At 50.7% G+C, this 21957-nt stretch overlaps 1 protein-coding gene across 3 annotated transcripts; it reads right to left on the bottom strand.

Moving 5' to 3' along the window:
* Positions 1–660: 660 nt before the first annotated feature.
* TOM1 (target of myb1 membrane trafficking protein) lies at positions 661–21720 on the bottom strand. Of its 3 annotated transcripts, none has more exons than XM_042050464.1 (16): positions 21603–21720; positions 14140–14224; positions 12300–12378; positions 11983–12132; positions 11736–11870; positions 11344–11490; positions 10253–10369; positions 9675–9808; positions 8987–9020; positions 8344–8452; positions 7223–7343; positions 4758–4833; positions 4309–4371; positions 2554–2613; positions 2172–2208; positions 661–2064 (listed from the first exon to the last, which is right to left on the bottom strand). In XM_042050464.1, exons 1-16 carry the CDS (start codon positions 21652–21654, stop codon positions 1916–1918), a joined length of 1548 nt encoding a protein of 515 aa, XP_041906398.1. In that variant the 5' UTR covers positions 21655–21720; the 3' UTR covers positions 661–1915. The 3 variants fall into 3 exon arrangements, with proteins under 3 accessions (XP_041906398.1, XP_041906400.1, XP_041906399.1); XM_042050466.1 differs by lacking the exon at positions 21603–21720 and adding an exon at positions 15202–15370; XM_042050465.1 differs by lacking the exon at positions 4309–4371.
* Between the last annotated feature and the right edge of the window lie 237 nt (positions 21721–21957).

Raw genomic sequence — 21957 nt, 5'->3', positions numbered from 1 at the left:
GCCCTTCCTTCCCAGCTGAGCCAGGCAGCCTGAGGCCAGGCACTGGCTAGAGGGCTTGGGCCTTGCTTGCTCTGGAAGCCCTTCCAGCCTCACAGTTACAAAACTAGCCTGTATTCCATCATGAGCCAGCTCTTGCTTCCTCTCCTGCACGTGTTCCAGCAGGGGAACCTCAGCCACTTGGCCCTTTTGCCTTTCTTCGGATGACATTTTCAAATCTACTTAACCTCCTTTTAAGAATCCTTCCCACAGCTCCCACTCAGCTGGACACTGGAGAGGTAGCATAGGGACAACTGAGGATGTCCTGTGGATACCAGAGGGCCCTTTAGTAGCAACTGTATTTCTTGCATGTCTTTATAAGTGACTTACAGGCTGCAAGGTGGGTATTCAGATCTGGCCACAAGGCAGAGAGGGAAAGGAGAGGGGGTAGCTTGCCGTCTTGCTGTTTTGAGATGGGCTGTAATCACCTCCCCACAAGACTGTGGTAAAAAGCAGGGAGCACCCCCCTTGACTCCCAGCACCCTCAGCCCCCATGCTGTTCTCCTCTCAGCACCAGTGCCCTTGCCTTTTCATGGAGAGCAAATGTGGCTGCATGGTTTCATCCCTCTTCTCCCCACAGCATCCTCCCCTCCCCACACCAGCACTGACAGCACACACCGTATCTTCAAGGGAGACTCAAGTCTTTGCTCCTTTAATGTGCAGTAAAAAAAGACAACTCTCCCATGCTCAACAAGAAATCCCACGAGCAGAAGCCCTGAGCTTGGCACCCTTCTCCCTGGCTTTCATTTACAACTGGGCAGCGTGTGCAGTTTGCTCAGGAGGGTTTTTCTCCCCATGTGCAGAGGAGCTTCTGGCTGCTGCAGGGCTGCTTTGCTGGCATGAAATGACTGATGTCTCGCTTCCCCTCTGTGCTCATCAGCTGAACAAGCTTCTACAGCAACAGCACGTTCCCACATGCTGATGGAAGGGCCTCCTGCTTTAAGGGGACGCAGTTCTGTGACCCCAGTGCACACAGCCACCCTGAGGGAGTCTGTAGCATTGGCCTGGCTCAGAGAGACTTCCCACACCACGGCACAATGTGGTGGAAGGCATCAGTGGAAGTGAGAGAGGGAGGTAGGATCACATTGGGAGAAAAATATGATAATGGAGAATTAAATTAACTGCAAATAGTTTGCTGAAGGCACATCCTACCCTGTGGGAGACAGTCCCTTCAGCCTGGGGTACCACTTGCAGTCCTGGGTGCTGCCAAGGGCTTGGATGACTGGCTGTCATGCAATGGAAACATCTGAGCTGTGGGTAGGATTCTGAATAAACTGATAGGGAAAGGAAGGCGGGGAAGAGGAAGAGAAGGGGTTGAGTGGGAAGGTGTTGCATACCACAAGCACTTGTGAAAGAGAGATTAGAGCAACAGGGTTCCTCTACCGTTAGTGTTCCTCCTTGGCCACCAGTAATGTTTCACATCCCCGTGCTTTCCAGTCTAACACTGGCAGGCAGAGGGCTGGAGATACATTCTAGGAGAGGGGTGAGGAAAGAGGCAGGCAGGAATGATTTCAGCAGCAGACTGCAGCCTCTCCTGTTTCTTGGCCAAGATCTCTAACTACCTCATTGGAGACTAGGATGAAGGAGCTTCTTCCGGAGCTTCTGCTTTGTCCACACTGTACCATAAAAAGCCCACTGAACTCCCACATTCTCTAGCAGCTTTGAACTCCCCCCCTTCAGAAGTCTATTGTATGATATCCCTAAACACAACAAAGATTATCTGAAATCTGAAAGCAGCTTAAAAATAAAAATAACTCAAAGGTGAAACAGGAAGAGAATGGAGGAAGGGGACAGAGTCCTTCCTCTGCTGGCCCCTGGTTGGAGGCAAGCAAAACAGCACACACAGCCTCTTGCTCCACAGCACACCGGTCCATAGCATTCACAAGGCAAACATAGCATCATCTTCCTTTGCTTGCTTCCGATGATGGCTGGCAGCAGGAGGGGACACAGACGTCCCTGCCGAGGAGCTGGACAAAGTGGGGAGGCGGTCCGCAACTTTCGCTCGCTCTTCCAGAAATTTGTCAAACTCTGAGGGCAAGAGAAGAGCAGAGCATTAGCAAGGAGGGGGGTTTGTGGAAGAGCTAAGGTGCTGCCAGGAACAGTTAAAGAAGAGGGTTGGCTGGCACCAACCTTACCTTCACTGGTGACACCTTTTGCATCCTCTGATTCGCCCTAAAGAAGAAGGAGAAGGGCATGGTTAGAAGGAAGGTAGGTAAAGGCATCTCACAGATGTGATTCTTTGTACATGGAGAGACAGGATAGTGCTGCCCCCACTTTCACAGTACAGACACGTTAGAGGGACCCTGAGCCTCAGTTCATTAGCTATGTCTCCCAGAAGGCTGATTGTACTGTTGTGGTATCCCAAAGCCTGTGTCCTTGCCTTTTCCTTTCGTGATCCCTCCCAGCAGCCTGTGCCACACATTCAGCAATGCCAGCACTGTTACACACTGCCTGAAATCCAGCCCACAGACAACTCCAGCAGGACTGCTGGCTCCAGGAAAGCAGCCCCTCACTTACCACGTCAGTGGAGAGCCACTTTTCTATGTCTTCCATGAAATTGGCTTGAGGAACTGGTACCTGGGGCAGAAAAAAAGGGGTGATGAGGCCAAGAAAATAGAGGATGTTCCAGTAAATCCACTATGCAAAAAGAAAGCCCAACTCACAAGCTCACCCTCTCGCTCCACTGTTCTGTCAGCTCAGGCCCATCCAAATCCAGCCAGTGCCACTGCAAAGCTCTCCCAGCTACCGGTGCCATTGCTTACCTGCTTCCTCTGCCCCATCCATGCCCAGACACGCAGTTTCCAGGATACATGCCATTAAAAGCATCTGTGGTTTGGTGGTTGGCTTTGGGGTATTAGGACTGGACCAGACTTTGCTTTTTGGTGAGGACCCACTAGGTGAATATTGGCTGCTTGTGTTAGGCAGCCAGAGAACAAGAGACATGCATTTTTCTACACCTCCTCCCTTCTACAAACCAGTGACAGTCTGATGTCAAAATCTGAAATGCTGAAGATATTAGAGGTGCCAGGTCTGGCAGCACAATAAGGGGGAAAGACACCTGCCAAGAACTGATTCCCTGGTAGGATCATGGACCACAGCAGGATTTGACATCACACTTTCAAACTACTGAAACAGACCCATCAAAGAGAAAGTCATCTACAGTTAAATTTTACTTCCAGTAGGGATGAGGCTAGCTCAGAAGAATTCATGTCCCTGATCAATTTAAACAGAAAAGAGACATATTCCTAGTGGACAGAGATAACCTTGAAAGAAACAAAATCAGATTCAAAACCCCAGATCCTTTTTTCCAGTCATGAGCTCCTGAACAAAGCTGAGCAAGAAGCAGCCCTTGCTAGAGGCTCCCCAAGCAGAAGCATGAGACAGTATTTGTGGGAACTTATTTATTAGTTTTCTAATATATATAGCTCCCTTGCCCTCAGGAAAACACTGAGACCAAGAAAAAGAGCAACGCCTTTGTACCAAAGACAGGCAGATTTTCCCAAACCAGGGAGCAAGCGCAGATAGTTATCAAGGCTGGCAGATGGATGAATGGGAACAGAAGAGGATGTGTGAGGTTAGGGAAGTTTCAAAGCAAACTGGCTTTGCCTACACAGAGAGGATCTCTCTGGGGTAGAAGTGCATTCAAGCCAACTGTACAGCATGTGGGGAAACTTCCTAGAGCAGACATCAGTCTGGGCAGTGCCCATTACAGGAAGACAGGCTAACAAGCTTCAGACCCAGGAGCTGTCAAAGCCTCTGTGTGCCTGTGGGAATGCAATTGCAGGAATTCCTGCTGCCAAAAGACCAAATTCAACCTCCAGAAAGCTCAGTCACTAGCTATAGGAAGAGGCCTTCAACAGGGTAAAGTCGGAACGCGTTTTCCTTCAAATGAGGCACTTCATGCTAAGGAGGAGAGACTGCAAGGACAATGAATGGCAGCAGCTGCCCTCAGCAGCTGCCCTATTGCCTCTGCTTCAGACACCCATCCCAAAACAGGCCATCCTCTAGCTCAGAGTGGCACATGCTCTCTTGGCCTCAGAGCTCTTAGGATTTTTTCCTGCACAAATGTTTACTTGAGGAAGGACTGACACACTGCCTGTTTCCTTCCCAAACCTGGTCTCCACTACTGGCCCAGCCCAGGGCTGCTTAATTTCAGTTAGCAGTATCTGCTGATGTCTGCTGTGCATCCTCATGTGCTGTGCCAGTGACACTTCTGTGCCAGAGCCCCAGCCTCCTTCCTCCCTGCTGGTGCTCCACGACCTCAGATCTCACCATTCCTTGACGCATCATCCACTTTGTCAGCTGGGCTCCATCACTAGAGGCACCAGACTCCCCCTGAATGAGAGAGAGTCTGCATTGCAGTGTGAGGGAGAGGGGAGGCAGTGGGTTTGGGGTGGGGGAAAGAATATACTAGTACTGGTGGCCTACTTCTCTGATTGCTGAGAGAAGGCAACTGGACTTGGAAATTTGCTGAAGAGGAATAAAACATACATTTCCAGGTGGAAATTTCCCTGGGGAAGGACATCCTTCAGGCAACCCCAGACCTTCCATAGCTACTCACCTCAGGGCTTTAAAGAATGAGGTATGTAGCCCAGCTAGGAAATGCAGGTTGGTGGAGAGTGGGAGTTACTTGACTTTTTCCAGACAGCACACTTACTGCCTTGGTGAGCCAGGAGGTTGCTCCCATTCCTGGTGATGTACTAAAAGCTGTGGCCACTTACCGCTCCTGTGTTCTGCTGCCGGGCATCCAGGGCACCAGCGAGGCCTTTGGTGGCTTGGGGGTCTTCATACTTTACCCTGGAAGCAAAAAGTGAGACAAAACACAGGCTGATGAGAGGCCTGAGAATGAAGAGCAGGAAAACTCCTAAACATAATATTCAGTTCTTCTGACTGCACAACTTTTCATGCCTCATCTTTCTGCTCCCAAGAGCATCTAGAAAGGTGTGCAAAGCCCTTATTAAAGGCATAGCCCACCACAAAACAGACTAATCTACTCACTGGAACAGCATTGTGGGATCCAACAGGACAGCCCTGGCACACTGACCGAAGAATGACAAGGACTCATATGAAAACTAAGACACAGACTTACAGCTAGGTGCATTAACCACAACACTTACCTTCTTTGGGGTGGAGTATAAAGAGAGAAAACTAACACAGACTGACCAGAATATTACAGACATTTTAGAAAGGATTTGAGCAACAAGCCCCTACATACTCATCTATCTTCATAGACACAAACAGCTCAGAAACATCTCTTTAACTAATACCACTCGAGAAATGATGGTGGCAGAGGCTCACTGGCCTATTCTATATAGATGGGACTGGATGATCAGAAGAGCCCCATGTTGCTTCCAGGCCTCCAAACGCACCATTCCACACGCAGACACGTCTCACCCATAATTTCCCTCATCCCATTCCTGTGCCCCCTCTAGACTGCTACTACACATGACAATGCCACACGTCACCATTTGATCCATGCTGAGTGGGGAAAGCTGTCCATGCTAGGAAAATGAAGCCTTTCACAGAAACTCTCCACAAGTTTCCTCTCCAGCTGCTCCCAGGCCCCTTTCCACAGATCCAGCAGAACATCAAGTGGAGCTGGTTTTGTTGGAGGCCAGGGGCTTGGGCCACCGCCGCTCAAACTTCTCAAAGAAGTGCTCATCAGTGAAGGGGCCGCTGTGGACAATGGCATCCAGGATGAAGTACAGCGCTGCTATCATGCCACTGATGAGGAAGAATGGCAGGAAAGGCTTGAAGTGCCTCAAGCACTGCTTCACCGAGACACACATAAAGCATGGGGGGTCAGGAACAAACTCCAGAGGCTCTGCCAGCACGTCCTGTTCGGGAGCTGCAGGGCAATGAGTCTGTTCAAGTGCAGGGAGACACTGAGAGCAGACACTCGTGAGTGAAATGTGAAGCCTGAGCCACCAGAGGTTACCTGGCAGGAGTGCAAGTGCAGGCAGATGAAGGGCAGTGAGGAATAAATAGAAGATGCCTTGTTACTTGTGCAGAGATCATAAACCTCAGCCTGTTAAGGACTGTGCTACAGCAGAGAGGATACAATTCCACCTCTGTGCACATCTCCAGCACTGAGCACATACCAATGGCTCCAGTTTCAGCCCCAGATTGGGTGCTGTTGAGACAACTGTTTTTGTGCTGGACTGTCTCTGTCCTCAGGCAGCACAACCCACAGTAAAAGCGGTGGGGAAACCCAGGGACAAAACACATGAAGTCATGTGTAGGCCATGGGTTTCCCCACCATGTTTACCAGAAGCAGTCTGAGGCAGAGGAATGGAAGGAGATGTGGTTAAGAGACCTTAACTTGACATGTGTAAGAGACCTTAACTTGCTACTGGCAAGCTGCAGAACAAGGCACTCCAGTGGCTGCAGGAATGCAGGAGCACAGGTCTTGGAGGGCTGGAGGCAGTGATGTGCCCCTGGGCTCTACTGCTTGGTACTCAATGGAGAGCAGTGAATGGCACTGACAGGCAAAGCAGTGTGAGATCAGCCACAGTCTCTAAACCCAGGGGATCTGGTCAGCACAGCTCTTGTCAGCTCCTCCAGAACAAGGGTTCGGGAATCCACTCTGCAGTGGAGAAGACCTCTTCAGTTCATCCAGTTCTATGGAGACCCAACTCTTAGTGCTTTACACCAGGAGGTCTCAAACACACCATGGATGAAGAAACATCAGTCCCACTTGCCAACGGGGAAGCTGAGGCACAGAAGAGTGCCCTCTTGCAAGGCACAACTGACTGCACTCTTCCTGCACTCCCCCTCAATACTCAGGCTGAATCAGTACTCAGCAATTCCCAAATTCAACATTACCCCTGTCAGGGCACATGAGTTAAGAGGCAGACAAGAAGACTGAGACAGTCCCACTCCACACCTTCATCCCCAGACACTGAATCTTCCAGAACATGTGGCATTGCAATGCTCACATGCTCACTAATTCCTTCTCCCCATACCCAGGAGGACACTGTGAAGGGGAGATGTTGGCAGCAGGAAAAAGGACTGGGATCACAGAGCTCATCCTACAAACACTGTGCATGTGAAGAGTGCATTTCTGTTGCATCCTCCTGTCTCCCAGGAAGTGCTGCTGGTTGGGGTCATGGCCCCATTTACCCTGAGCCCTCATCCTTTGCAAGAAGGCAGGACAGGACAGGACAGAGGGAGCTGCTCCACTCACCCTCTGCGCTGCTCAGCCAGCGAGCTGCCACGGGTCAGGGCAAACATGTCAAAGTCTTCTTCCAGCTTGCCAGAAGTGTCGAGGGAGTGCAGCCCTGCACTTACACTGCTTGAGCCTAGGTCTGTGGGAGAGAGAGCAGGGTCAGCAGGCAGCACAGAGCAGCAAACGGAGGACTGTAGGCTTGGAGAGTGCTGGATGGGAAGCTATCATCAGAATGGGCTAAACTGCTCTAGGTCCACTCCTCCATCCCGCTCCTCAGCTGCAGCACAGTCTGTTCATGTGGGCAGTGTCGTGGGTGAAGTAACAGAAGCAGTTTCTTTGCCTACTCAGTAGATACTTTTGGCTCAGTTTCAGACAGCAGCAGCATCAATTTACTGATGCTGAAGGCTAGATGCTCCTGACCATCTTAGACAACTCTGGAGGGAATTGCTCCATAACCTGTGGAAGAAAATAACCTGTGCTTCTGGGCAAATGCCTCTGAGACAGATGAGTGGATTTTGTGACTCAGGCATCATCTGAAAAAAAGGTGACTTGAAAAATATCTTAGCTGGCTTGTCTGTAAAAACAGTCTTGTGCCAATTTTCTGCACCTGCATCCAGGCAGTGCTATGTAGGCTGTTGGTATATCTTGAAGAACTCCCAGGATCCCCCAGGCTTCTTGAGTAAACAACCTGTCAAATCCTGGGTCCTGAGCCCAAGATGCTCATGGCTGCCTTTGCAGCATAGCTTCAGCTGCTCTGCTTCTCCCAGACCTCAGTGGTCAGCCTGACACCACACAGCAAGAGAGGTAAGCAGGCAATGCTGCCAGGCATTGCAGAGAGAGCAACTTTATTCCCGATCCTTCTGGAAGGCAAGGTCCTTAGCCACACACTAATGCTGAGGTCCTTCTTAAGTCATGGCCACCTCCTGCACAATGTGAGGGGAGAACACCAAGACATATGCTTGAGTGCCCTGGGGCATATACAAGCTTCTTCATGAGTTTATTAGTTGAAAACACAGGGCATTTCTCTAGGTTACTCTATGAATCTGACTAAATAATTTTGGGAGATGATTCAAGGGCAGGAAAGGATTTTCAAAGCAGTACAGGAGAAAGACTGAGGGGAAAACCACATGGCAACATACTCATTCCAGCCAGCTGAGAGGAAAGGTTGCTGGTGACTTCAGGCTGTTTCAGTGCTGAAGGAGTACTGGGTGCCAGGTCAATCAAGCTGTTCTCTGCCTCATTTGGTGCCTTTGTAGGAAGAAAAAAGAAGATGGTGGAGAGTTTCTGAAGCTTGGACACCCTGACCCTACAATCCTAGCTCATTGATACTGGAGAGGAAAGCCCTTCTGCACTCATTAAAAGGTATCAGCTATGAAGAGGGAGAAGAGGGACAGTGACCAGAGAACTGGCTGGGAATAGTGTCCCAGGGCAGGATATGCCGTGGTAGCCAGCCTCCCAGCTCTGCTGGATGTCAATAAGTAGGGTAGATGCTGGTTCAGAGGACAGGGTAGTGCTCAGAGAAGGTTTATATGGGAATTGGAATCTCACTAATAAACATAACTGCTGCTCTGCTCTGCTCTTGCTCATTGGGCAGGGCGGGAGAGGCTTGCAGTGGGAACTGGGGTGTCCCACACACCAGGTGGTCTGGTGCAGCCTGGCTGGGACAGCAAAGCCCACCATTTCTAAGTGGGGCAGACTGAACCTCCCTCCAAGTCAGCAGGGCACTGCTGGACCTGCAGGATGTAAACCAAGCTGCACAGAGGGGCAGTTGCTCCGAGTTACCTTAACAGGCTGTCCTGTCCGAAGTCGCTCAAACCTGCAAGAAAGATGACAGGATGCATTTCAGTCGTGTGGGCTCATTCACCCACAGCCCAGGAGATTTCTTATAAGACTTGGCACAGTCTGCCGTTTCCTACCCACAAGGAAAGGGGAATCATGGCTCAGGGCCCAATTTCCCCTCAAGACACCCCAACAAGACCCAGAGAGTTGATGTCTCCTGAGAGGTGGTGTGAGAATGCTTCTTAGGATCCTCCAGAGTTACTCCTAACCAACAGCTCTCCATACAGTTCATCTGGGGATGAACTCCCCAGACTTCAATCTAGCAAAGAGATGTGTTTGTTGAAATAGAAGGAAAAAAAAAAAGGAGTGCTGATCCCACCTCGGCAATTTCTTTCTGTCCCCATCTGCCTCAGAGCTAGAAAACCAGCTCTTTCCATGCAGTTGCCTCCTTCTTCTGGGTTATGCCACAGGCACATCTTTATATCCCGTCAGGAACTTACACAGCAGTTTTGAAGGGACAGGAATTAGTCAGCAAAAACTGAGAACAGGCTTTGTTCTCAAGGATGGATGATACAGACTGATATGTCTCGAGTATTATACTCATGGGCAGATCAAAAGGGTGGGCTAGGCAGCCTTCAAGGGCAGTGAACTCTTGAGGGAGAGCAGGGAAGAGAAGGGAGGAGAGAGGTACCTTTCATGGCGTAGAAACACGTTATTGAGGTTGTCATTGATGAGGAGCAGCTCCTCGGTGAGTTGCTCGTGGAGGACACGGGGAATCAGCTCCAGGACTCGCTGCTGCATGGCTCTGCATGTCCGATTCAGCTCCTGTTCAAAGCAGGGCAATTTACCACAAAGGTCACGCTTATGGCTGAGCACTCACAAATCTAGAAGTCTGTCTGGAACACAGACCCCAGAGGCTACTATCAGGGATCTATCAGGAACTGTTGATGAGCAACAAATATTGGTGTGAGAGGTAAATTGAGTCTGAGCTTTACATGGAATAATTGTATGCTTTTAGTGTAACACATCACCCAGAAAGAAAGGCCCTTGTCAACTACAAATTCCCATGTGAGATGATTCCAGCCTCGGTAGTGCAATTTCCATCCACCATTGAAACTCTACCTTCCCTGTGTCTCCCTTATCCCTTCACTCCCTGATAAAGCCCCACACTAAACTGTCCAGTCCTTCCTCTGGCATGCATCGGGCCTCAGTCCATCCAGTCATTGTGCTTCATGTGCCAGCCCTCCACCCCTGCCGTGTGTTCCTTACTTGCAGCAGCTCCAGGTCAGAAGGCTCAGCCTGGGATGGCACCAGCTCCGTCAACATCTCCGACATAACCTTTGTGTTCCCATTCACCACTTCCAGTTCTCTGCGCAGCTTCCCGATCTGCAAAAGCAAAGCAAAGTGACAGCTCCACCAGGGAAGGTGGGGGATGCAGCTGAGGTAGCTCTGAATGGCAGGGAATGGCACCACATATGTAAGCATGTTCACAGAGCTGGAGGAACAGCCACTGGGGAGTTTGTTTGTCACCATTCATTTTAGCTCTCAGGAGCTCCCAACAGGAAACACCTTCATTACTTACCATCAAATTCATTTGCTGGTAACAGATGCCAGGCCCTCACCTGGGATCTTTGGCCACTAGCCTTTGATTTTTAATAGCCAGCACAGGCTGCTGTTATGATTCAAATCTCTCCTCAGCTAACAGCCCCCATGTGGTAGCCATTTAAATAGTTTAATTTCCAAAGTGGTGTACGAGAGGGGAAAAAAATTAATTCCCATTCAACAGGAGAGCCTCAGCTCAGTGTGCAGTTGAAGCTTTATTCGTCTGGTTTACAAGCTGCTAATGAGCCTCTTTAGAACAGTTTCTACTCTCTGTTCTGCAAGGGAACGCAAAATACCGACAGCTGGAGGTTTGGTGCTGAACATGGTATCATATGAAGTCAGGGTGAGGAAGGAGAAAAGAGGATGGGGAAACAAGTGAGGAAGCCCTAGCCTTTGGAAACCACATAGCCAGACAGGGTTGATTCATATAAAGTAAGCAGTGAGGCAAGATAAACAAAGATGATAAAGAGGCATCATGTCTCAGCTCCCCACTTCCCTATAGCCAGGAGAACTTTCCTCTACCTGCAAGCAGCCCTGTCTTAGGAAAACATAACCACTCTATGGTTGCGGTATCCCAGTTCATCACTGTGACCACAATGGAGCTCTGGGGAGCTCTCGAAGAACTGTGCTTTAGAGGAACAACTCCTTGAAGACAGAGGCCGGGGCAGGACCAGGACTGCAGTCCCAGAACAGTGTTTGTGAAATAGCCTCAAACACAGGCAGAGTCAGCAACATCCTGGGATTTGTGTCCAGCTCACCTGCTCTGGTGTGGGCGTGATGGGCGCGTCGCTGGATGTGCCTCTCCCGGGGGGCAGGGTGACAGGGTGGAGGATGGACTCCATCTGCTGAGGGGAGTTGACTCTGGGTGAGTTCTGTCCAGATTGAGAGTTGGAGCTATACACAGTCTGCAGACAAAAGTGGGGAAGGTGACAGAGAGAAGGAGATGTTAGACACTCACACTTGACAGGGCAGTGCAACTAGAGGAGAAATATTGATGGCAACTCCCCATCTACTTTCAACAGCTCTTGGCTGTCCTGGAGCTTCTCACCACCCAAAAACCCTCTAAATGCAAGACAGAGTTCCTGAAATCCCCTCATTGCTCCAGAATGGCAGCTGCCCAACATTCTTCTCTTCAGCAATACTCCCATACCCTCTGTGGTGTGTGGATGGGTGACAGCATGTCCAGATCAGTCATGGGGAACTCCAGGCCCTTCCTTCTCAGGTCTTCATAGACAGCAACGACACCAGTCAAGTCCGGAGAGCTGCGGAAGGCATCTGCCCAGGACTGGGGAGAAGGAGACAGTACAGCCCATCATCACATACAACAACTTTCTGTACAGACACCCAAACACACACACTCTCTGGATGGGTGCAGATGCTCACACTTCTTGGCTCACCTGGATGAGGGTCAGCACCTTGTCGTGCACTATGGCAGGTGGATTGTTCTTTGGCAGGATCGTTCTCACCAGGACACCTTCTACAAAGTCCTGGCTGGACACAAGGATGTGGAAGCGATGGCCGCAGTTCTTGACGCAGGTCTCCAGGACCTTCAAAGGCAATGAAGCATTAGCTGTAGCCTTCTCTGCCCACATGTTAGACTTGTTGGCTTTAGGTACATGTGTCTGTTCAGCATGTGTGCTAAAAAGTACTTGTGTTCAGCACTCAGCTTTACAGCAGGGTATCACAGAGCAGAGAAAGAGCCCTGACCACTCACCGTCAAAGCCAGCATAACTTCATGGAAGTTCTTATTCCCTACAATTCTCTTCTTAATGGCTCGGAAGGCATCTTTGGGCCTGAAGGAGAAATAAGATGAAGGAAGATCATCAGAAGGTTGAGGCAAAGAAAAACAGCCACTGGTTTTGGATGCCTCACACTCAACAGGTATCCCTCACCATGTTTTCAGGATGGCTTGAAGCAGTGACTGGTAAAGCAGCGTCTGCTTGTAGTTCTGCAAGAGGAGTGGGGTTGGCTGATCATAGAACCATTTAGGTTGGAAAAGACCTTCTAAGGTCATCAAGTCCAACCATAAACCTAACACTGCAAAGTCCAGCACTAAACCATGTCCCCGAGTGCTGTTACTGAAGTTGGAGGCCTCTGCGCTGACATCTGAAACAGCTCAAGATGTTTAGGACACAAAAGAGAACAGAGGAAAAACAATGCTAGAAACACACTTGCTGGGGATAGAGCAAAATCCCATGGCAGAGAGACTGAAGAGGAGGAGATCACAGAAAAGCTTGGCATGGGTTAGAAACAGGAAGGAGAAGCAAGCTGTGGCAATTCCTGTGTTGCTCAAAGAGGAGATGTTTAACATTTCCCTGGAGACAAGGAGGCTCAAAAGCCGCAGGGGAGACGCAATGGCAAAATCTTGCCTATATTGCAGGTGGGTATGAGAGCAACAGCATAGCAGGGCCTCATTAACCATTCTCAGAGGGGAGAAACACCATGGTCTCAGACCATTGTGGTCTTAAGAGGGCACAAATGAACCAACATGCTTTAGCAGAGCACAGGAAGAGAAGCTGAGCTAGAAGAGCAGCAGTGCCGGAGGAGAAAAGTGGGGTGGAGACACTGAGGCAGTGAGGAGGGCAGGAGTGTATTGGGCTATGGGGCAGCATGGTGTCAATGGATGGGCATTAGCAGGGCAATGGGAGAGCCTGTCAAGCTGCGTTATCAGGTGTCCAAATCTGAAACAAGTGGCCACAGCTCAGGCCTGAGAACTGTGAACAGCAACAGGTGTCTTTGCACCATGGGGATAGTGGAAAAGGAGCGGTGGCAGATCTGTAAGTAGAGATGTTTGACTTTGTTTCCATACAACTGTGAAGCTGAAAACTGGGCTTGCTAATCCTCTGTCAACATCACTGTGGGGTAGGACAGCAGGAGTGAGACCTACGTGTTTTATTCCATGTAGCACCTTCCTTTTTACATGCTGCTCTTGACATCTCCACTGTGAGAAGGAGCATTCTCCCCTGAATTCACTGGCAAATCCCCAGCTCCAGAGTTAACAAGTCTGGCAGATTGATGATTGATCTCCCTGCAGGGAGAGGGAGACAAGAGCTCCCCCCACCCACTTTGTGTGTGTTTGAGTGACTGTACATGAAAATACCAGAGAAGAAACCTAAGAAAGACTGGCACAGTGAGAGGACTGAATAGCAGCCTGAGATTTTCCCCTCTCCTCAGTCACCAGCCTTTAGATTTTTACATTCCCAGAGGAGAGAAAGAGAAGGGTAGGAAGAGAGAATAAATCAAAGTAGAAGAAATGCAAATATGCCTTTTGGAGTTGGGAGGCAGCCTGGCTTGAACAGAGGGTTGTCTGGGGACCCTGAAGGCCTGTTTCAATGGCTCCTAGCACTCACCAAGATTATAGACAAGCATCTAATATGTGCTCTGACAGCTTTGCTATGTCTCTAGGTCTCCTAGCAGAGCCTTGTCTCAGGGATTGTTGGGAAGCATAGCTTATTACCTCCACCAGTGCATGTTACCACTGCAGCCTAGGGATGTGGTGTTACAGGCAGTGCAGGGACCTGCCACTGGATATGGACCCTTGCCAACTGCCTTACCCTTCTTCAGTCTCGTTAATGATGTCACAGATCTCCATGTTGAGAGCCCAGTCCTCACTCCGCAGGGACCCATCGGTAGCTCTCTCTGGAAAACAGAAACCAAGACAGGGTAAAGAGCAGCCCTGGCACTCTTAACTTAACCTCTCACAAGACCCCAGACCCCAGCCTGTTTCTCCCTGGCTGCCACTACAACATGCAAGGAAGCTAATCCATATGCAAATTCCAGGTCACCAAGTGCTCCCCACTAGGTGTCACCACGGCAGAGGACATGGCTGGGATGGTGGGTGACCATGGCACCCGACAATACCGACGCACAAACACTCTGTGTGATCTCAGGTGTTCTGCACACGAAGCGAAGGGGCTCAGCATGACTTCAGCTCCAGAGCTGGGGAAAAGGGGGCTTATTTGCTTTGTTACTGCAAGGCCAGAAACTGTGAGTTTGGCCCACTCACGCTGATATGGATCTAATGCCAGTAGCACCAATTATTGATTTGTACCACATAAGGAAACAAAAGAATCAACTCCACTTTCTTCTGTACACCAGCTCTATAAAAATAAACAAGCAAACATAGAAAACTATAAGCAGAGCTTTCTCTTGTTCAACATTTACACCTCTCCCCTGAACTTCTGGCCTTTAGGGAGTGTGGGCAGAAGCAAACTGCAGGCTGAAGTTGAAGCAATATTGTTTCAGCTTTGATTGTGTCCCCTTTAATTAGGAATTCCTCAGTCAGCCTTGATGTTATTTATTCAAGGCAGAGATTTGGGAAATGAGCAGCTATTACTGGGAGCACCAGTGTCTCCACCCTGTAATCATCCATGTCTCAGTCCTAGCCATGCCACCGACTGATGCCTTCAGGGACACCACCAGTAGCTGGGGGAAAGAGAACTGCCAGCGGGGCCAGCAGGACCCAGGCACTCCCGAGACCACAGGGAAACACAGAGACACAGCAAATGGCAAGCAAAGGACAAAACCCATCATTTCCAGCTCTCTCATCCTACAAAACACTTGACTTAGCACTGGGGCAAGAGAATTAAAACTGGCCAGACCAGTTTAGCACTTACCAGGTGCTCTTCAGGAGAGCTCAGTCCCAGCGAGGTACTTATAGAAGTGCCTGCATTTTCAAAACTGCTGTCCCTGCAAAATCTGGGGCTGTCCCTTGCTGCTGTGGGTCCTCTACCACTTTTGAGAGGTCCTTCCTCTGCAGAGCTGCCTTTTTCTGCCTTTGACCGAGCAGTTAATGATCCCTGTGTGGGAATGAAATTAAATGCCCATTCACATAGTAAGGGGATAAGGCCATAACACAGGAACATGATTTTTTAATTCCTGCCTGGGTAAGCACATCCATCATGACCTGTTAAGGGTCAGGAACAGAGCTATTCACACCACTGTGCAATGGAGCCTCTTATACACGTGTCCCTCCCACAGATTGCACACCACAGTGTGAGGCTATCTGCATCTTATCACAATCCAGCCACCACCTTTTCTGTTGTCTACAGAATGTATTGATTACACAGTGATTAGGCTGATGACATTGTGGCCACAGCCAGATGAAAGAGGGCAGACAAGGGAAGGAGAGTGGCAGAATGTTCTTGATACTCTTCCACTTTTCTGAAGGTCTGGCTATTATTGGAATAACCTTAAAGCTCCTTGATTCAGGTAAACTTTTGTCACTTTGAGTATTAACTTTACATAGGGATTCTGATCTTGGGCGATCCAAGCTTCCTCAGTAAGGCACAGGAGGAAGCATTGCACTGGGTGCTGTGGTGGAGAATACAACCAGGGCAGTGGGCATGTCTGGTGCACCAGTCAATGGGGAAAACTGTGGTAACACATGAGGGAAAATGTTTTCCATTGGGGCTCCTTTGGGATCAGTACTCAGTACAATGTCAGAGCTCCAGGTTTCCTCCTTCCCTGGGACACCAGCCTTGCTGGCAGGCAGGTTGCAGGTCAGGTCAGTGTGATGGGTTTGGCTCATGTGGTTACAAAGCCACCCCTCACTTGCGCTCTCCCCTGGGATCCCTTGCTCATGACACATGATGGTTTGAACAAGCCAGAAATTTCCCTGCACTGTTTACTGCCACTGGCAATGAAATCACAGAAATCCATTACACAGGGGTTGCTCTGCTGAAAGGGAAGTTTACATCCACTCTTCTCACTGCACATGGAAGGAAAAACCCACAACTCAGGACCAGGGCTGAGCTTGCTTGGAAACTGAGCTACAGAAGAAACACAGGACAAAATAAAACCTGCTTTTAACCATCAATCCTTGCTGTTCAGATCTCCCCAACCTTCCTTTGCATTGTACACAAACATGAATTGAATCTGCAAACACCCTTCCTTCGCTTCTCAGTGTTTGGTGGCATGCTGTAACCTGCTCTCCACCACCCTTTCCCTCCAAATGCACCAATCCTGCCAAGGTCAAGCAGTGGGTTTGCTTTTCAGAGAGGAATGCAAATAAACCATGTGTGCTCCTTCACCTGGCTGGCCACTTAGGGGAAAACTGGGCTTCCTCAGAAGTGACACATCCTGCCCCGCTGCTACCCCACAAGACAGTGGTCATCCTGCTACTGTCACCCCAGTTCATACACTCATCAAGGGACAGCTGTAGTAAAGCAGAAAATCTGTCATAAACTCAACACAGGCTCACAAAATACAAAGCTGGAAGAGTAGTATTAGAGCATATGGAAAACAGGAATGTGACCCTGAGGCAATTTCAAGGACAAAACGCTTGAATTTACCCAGTACAAATTAAGGCCTGGCCTAGCTGGCATTGGGAGAGCTGGAGTTAATGCCCTTCTAATCATCCTTGCCCTCTTCCAAGCTGTAAGGGACTGTCCAAGCCTAGTAAGATACGGAGTTTTCTCTGAAATCCTGAACTTTACCCTTTTGTAAAGCCTGCAGAAGGGGAGGAAACAAAGTCTAATTCATTAGTCACATGAAGGATCAGAGTGGCTGGCCCCATTTCATGAGCTGTAATTAGCACATGAGCTGTCTGCTCCGCATGAAATCTGAGCCCGGGATGGCTGGGGACAGCGACAAGTCCCTAAAAAGAGCGAGCGCAGGAGGCAGGGCACTGCCACACACCCAGCACTCTGCCTGGTGGGACTCATCAGGCAGCATCTACTTCTGTGTGTTACCAGCTGAGCCTGACCTGCAGCAGAGAATTCCCCTGGCAGAGGTTACTGCGAGCCTGCGAGTGCTGTCCCCCTCCAAGCCCCAAACCAACTGGCCGCTGAATGTACAGGAGGCCCTTCACAGGGCCGCTCCAAAGCCACATTGTTTTGGCAGCCAGTCCGGCTCCCCGGGTGTGACAGCACTGGGGTTTGTCTGATTCCAGTCTGCTGCCTCACAAATTCCTCAGGTCGACCCAGAACTGTGGAGGACTGTGGTACGGGTTGAACCAGAACATCAGCTCTTTTCCTGAATGGCATTTGATGTGCTCCTGCTGACTGCAGCTAGGTGATAAAAGTTATTTGGAACCATCAGATAATGAAGAACTCCGAGCTTGGCATAACTGGCGCAAAGGAGCTGTACATTGCTTTGTGCTATGAGTACATTTCACAACTTTGCTTCTTTTCAAGGTTACTGTCTCTGCCCTGGTGGCAGGGGAGAGCACACTGTGGGGCTGGGGATCCCACTCAGCTGTCCCTGCAGCAGCACACCAGCACTGCAGCCAGTATTGTGGGGAAGTACAGGAGCCAGGGACAGAAGGTACTGTGCAGGCTCCTGTCCCCTTTGCTCCCCATTCCAGACCTGGAGTACCCATAACCAGCCAGATGCTTCTCAGAAACCCTTTGCTCGTGATATGCTCTGCCCCTCCTCCAAGCGAAGCCTTCAAACGGTGTTCCCTGCAGTGCTTCTTGCTGGCTCTAAGTTCCTCAGCAAAGCATCAAGCACCTTCTCACTCATTTCAACAGGCATTTGAGGGCACCAGCAGTTTGTTGCATGAGCCAGCTTAGGTTCAGCAGAAAGCAATTCAAGAGTCCCTTCTCCCAACTTCAGTTCACAAACTCACAGGCCCAAATCAGCATCCTGAACAAGCCTCATGCTTTTACTTCCCTTGAGGGAACTTCAGCACCAGCTCTTTCAGGACTTCACCATTTAGATGTATCCTTCCCCCAAAGCCTGAGAGGACAATGTGCTTTCTAGAGAGACCAGAGATACAGCTCCAAACCTAATTCCAGGATGGTGATGGACACAGACTTTGCTGACATAGTGATGTGGGTATTTGTGTCTCTGAACTCCTGCCCCTTTCCTGTGAATCAACTCAAATTCTCAGGGATCAAGTGGCTCTTCAACTGCTGCCTTTGCCCCTTTTCCTCCAGACAGAGCAGGCACAGAAGACAAGGCAATGCCTTTTTGAGAAGCACAACCTCACAGGGACCCACAGAGCCCACAGAGGGGTGCAGGAACACCTGCGAGGTGGGATCCAAAAGGTTGTGGGGATTTTTTTGACATGTTGTCTTGCATCTGCCTCTCTTCCTCACCCAGGAGCCTTTCCTACTTGCTCCCTCTTTACAGTCTTAACTTTTCCCAGTCCTCATGCTTAAAATAACCCCCATCCATAAAGAAATCTGTGTCATCTCTGTGCTACACCGTTACTTCTATGCCTTGCCTGCCCTCACTCACTGAAATAACCTGCCTCTGTCCATTTTGGTATTGCTATAATTACTAGTTATTTTAGACTTCCAGGGTGAGGAGAGAGCATTGGTGGTTTCATGTCCATCCTCTCACTAAGAGAGAATTCACCTCCTTGAAATTAGATTTTCCATTTTGAAAATGGAAAAAAGCTTCTCTTAGCTCCTAGATGGAGGCACAGTGGATTTCCCTTTTGAGGGGAGAATCTGAACTATGGTGCTTTATCACTCTTTGGAAATTTTCCCACTGGATTTTAAAAAAACCCACCACACAACAGAAACAAAAACTAAAAAACTCAAACAAGCAAGTCTGTATTCCTCTTACTTGGGAAGAGACATCACAGGAAGAGACACCATCCTGTGCAAAAACCAGACAGAGGCAACTTTTGTGACTAAATCTCAGAACTGTGAGTAAGAAACTAGGAAACCTACTCCTCTGCAACTGACTCATTCTGTGACAGATCACTGAGATTATCTGGGCATTGCTTTCCTAGTCAGAAAAATAAATGGGTCTTACTAGATTAACATTAATGAAGGAATTTGAGAATGTTGCTAGAGTATGCCACAGAGGATTTATTTTTTTTCTTCCTTAGCCTTCATCTAAAGCTATTTTAGACTTCATAAGCTCTATCAAGCATACATGACTTTGCCCAAATAATTTACAAGGACGCAGCATTATCTTTCTGCAGACAGCCCAGAGCAGCAGCGCTGTGCAGGTTTGGTGATCAGGCTCATGGGTTGGACACGCAGCTGCCACGGACCTACCAAACGAGTTTGGGTAAGTCATGTTTGCATCCCAAATTAAGCAGGGAAGATAGCATTTATCCATGTCCCCAGGATGTTGATAGGCAATGTTCAAAAGGAGAAAATATTCATATTTTCAGTCACCAGCCCTTTCAAGTCCTCCACAGAGTTCCTTTCTCACACGCTGTAATTCCTCCATTCCTTTGGACTCCCATAACCCAAATCAACCCCATTCACTAAGATCTCCCTACTATCACACCTCTGCTACTGAGGCTTCTCAACCCCTCTCTGACAACACTTTTGAAATAACTTTTCTTTTTCCTCTTCTTTGCTGTTGGTTTGTTAATTGGGAATCCCTTGCTTAATTGAAGCAAAGCCTGGTTACAATCTGGTTACTCTACTGACTAGAAAAATCTGTGAGGCAACCTTCAGATTGCCTCTACCCAAACGCAAGGGCATATCTGATACACTCACTGAGGGAACATAGAGCATTCATTCAGGAAAGGACAGGAGATGGCTTCTCCTGGAATGTGTGATCAAACATGTGATGTTCTTCTGGGGGTATGTTAAAGATCATCTGGAGGATTTTGATAACAGGAAGTATTTCCTGATGATCCTTCCCCCACCTGGCTGTAATGCATCTCACCTATCTGTCCCAACACCAGAGTGGCACAACACAGTGCCCCTGACACACTTTGGGACAGTGTTAGGATAGCCTCTACAATCATTATAATAAAAGCATTACTTAAAGCAGCTACTTGCTCCCTTCCCACTGCACACACAGCCACTTGCTCACTCATGCAAGCACATCAAAAAGACTGAATGTGGGACCACATGTTCACAGCAAAGAGCAAAGGTCTGACAAGTGATGAACAGCAAAAGTGACCAAGTACATAAACTTACAAGTGGAGAGTTTAAATGGGCATCAACCTTCAAGCACAACTTGAAGGCCCTTAGGCAACACAACATGGGAACAGAGTCTTCATTCTAAGCATTTTAAAGACTGCATCACTGTCTGACACCAGCACGGCTGTTGACGGTCTTGTTCTCTCTAACTGCGGCATCTCTGCTCCACTTTCTCCGACCACATCCTTCTCCCATGTTCCCTGAGCAGCCCTGAGCACAGGGTCTGTGGGACACCATGTGCCTGTGGGCCTGCCAGGTCACAGAGGGGGTGCTGTGTTCATTGTCAAAGCTGGTGCTCCATGCCGTGAACCAGCTCCTGCTGCAGGACCCAGTGCATGGCCCTGCCAAGCACCGCTTGTCCCACAGCTCAATGCAGGGAGGCTCGGGGCACACAAACACCCCCAGCTGCCCAGCGCATGAGTCCTTTGGGTAAGGGACACGGGTCCGAAAGGGTGAGCCGCGTGCCCCAAAGCCAGCCCAGCCTGCACCCGCTGTCTCCGCAGCCCCGCTGTCCCCGCAGCCCCTGCCCTCCCCGTCCCACAGCCCCGCTGTCTCCGCTGTCCCCGCAGCCCCTGCCGCCCCCGTCCCACAGCCCCGCTGTCCCCGCAGCCCCTGCCCTCCCCGTCCCACAGCCCCGCTGTCCCCGCTGTCCCCGCAGCCCCTGCCGCCCCCGTCCCACAGCCCCGCCGTCCCGCGGCCGCCCCTCGCGCCACCGGGGGACACGAGCCCCGCTCCCGCCCGGCCGCGATAGGCTGCCCTGGCTGGAGCCCAGCCAATCAGCAGCTCCCCGAAGCCCCCGAAGAGGCGCGGGCGGGAATGGCCCCGAGCCAATCACGGTGCTCTGCGGTGCCGGGGGGCGTGCCGCGGACCACCGGCCTGCGGCCCCTTTAAGAGAGCAAACTTCACCTCGCCACCCCGAGACCCCCTCGCGCCCCGATTGGCTGGCGGGGCCCCCGACGGAGCCGCCTCGGGCTGCGCGCTCACTATTGGCCAGCGGCACCTGTCAGTCAGAGCGGAACGCTCTTGTGATTGGTTAGCGCGCTGCTGGTCCCGCCGCGGAGGCGGGGGCCGGCGCTTCCCCACGGAAGGGTCCGGCGGACGCCCCCGGGGGCGCGGGGCCGGACGGGCGAGAGGGGGCGCGGGGAGGGTCGGGGGGGCGCGGGTGCGGCTCTCACCGATGCGCTGCCCCACGGGGGAGCTGAAGGGGTTCCCCAGCAGAAAGTCCATCGCCGCCGCCGCCGCGCCGCGATCAGCTGACGCCGCCGCCGCCGCCGCTCACGTGACCCGTGCGCCGGCCGGGGCGGGCCCCGCCGGGCCCCGCTGTGACGCCACCGGCCGCCGCCCGGACCGGCCCCGCCGTGCCACGGGCTGAGTGAGGTGCGGAGCGGCCGCGGAGGGGCGGTGGCTGCCGGCGGATCTCTGGTCCTGCTGACCCTGCTGGCCCTTACCCCCCGGCCGCAGGAACCGAGGGGCTCCCGCTGCCGAGACCCTCCGCCGCTTTCTGCAGCCACGCCGAACTCGCGAGCCTGA

The sequence above is a fragment of the Corvus kubaryi genome, unplaced genomic scaffold (genome assembly GCF_017639235.1).
Source record: "Corvus kubaryi isolate FWS band 111438036 unplaced genomic scaffold, C.kubaryi_AGA036_p1.0 74, whole genome shotgun sequence".
Taxonomy (NCBI): domain Eukaryota; kingdom Metazoa; phylum Chordata; class Aves; order Passeriformes; family Corvidae; genus Corvus; species Corvus kubaryi.
Note: the sequence above shows the minus strand (reverse complement) of the source record. Positions and strands in the feature narration are given on the sequence as shown.

Excerpts from the sequence above, each read along its gene's own strand:
- TOM1 (XM_042050464.1), bottom strand. The coding sequence starts at position 21,654 with ATGGACTTTCTGCTGGGGAACCCCTTCAGCTCCCCCGTGGGGCAGCGC. Across the intron at positions 14,225-21,602 it reads CCCCGTGGGGCAGCGCATCG|AGAGAGCTACCGATGGGTCC; the intron begins GTGAGAGCCGCA and ends TCTGTTTTCCAG. Across the intron at positions 2,614-4,308 it reads GGATGATGCGTCAAGGAATG|GTACCAGTTCCTCAAGCCAA; the intron begins GTGAGATCTGAG and ends TTTCTGCCCCAG.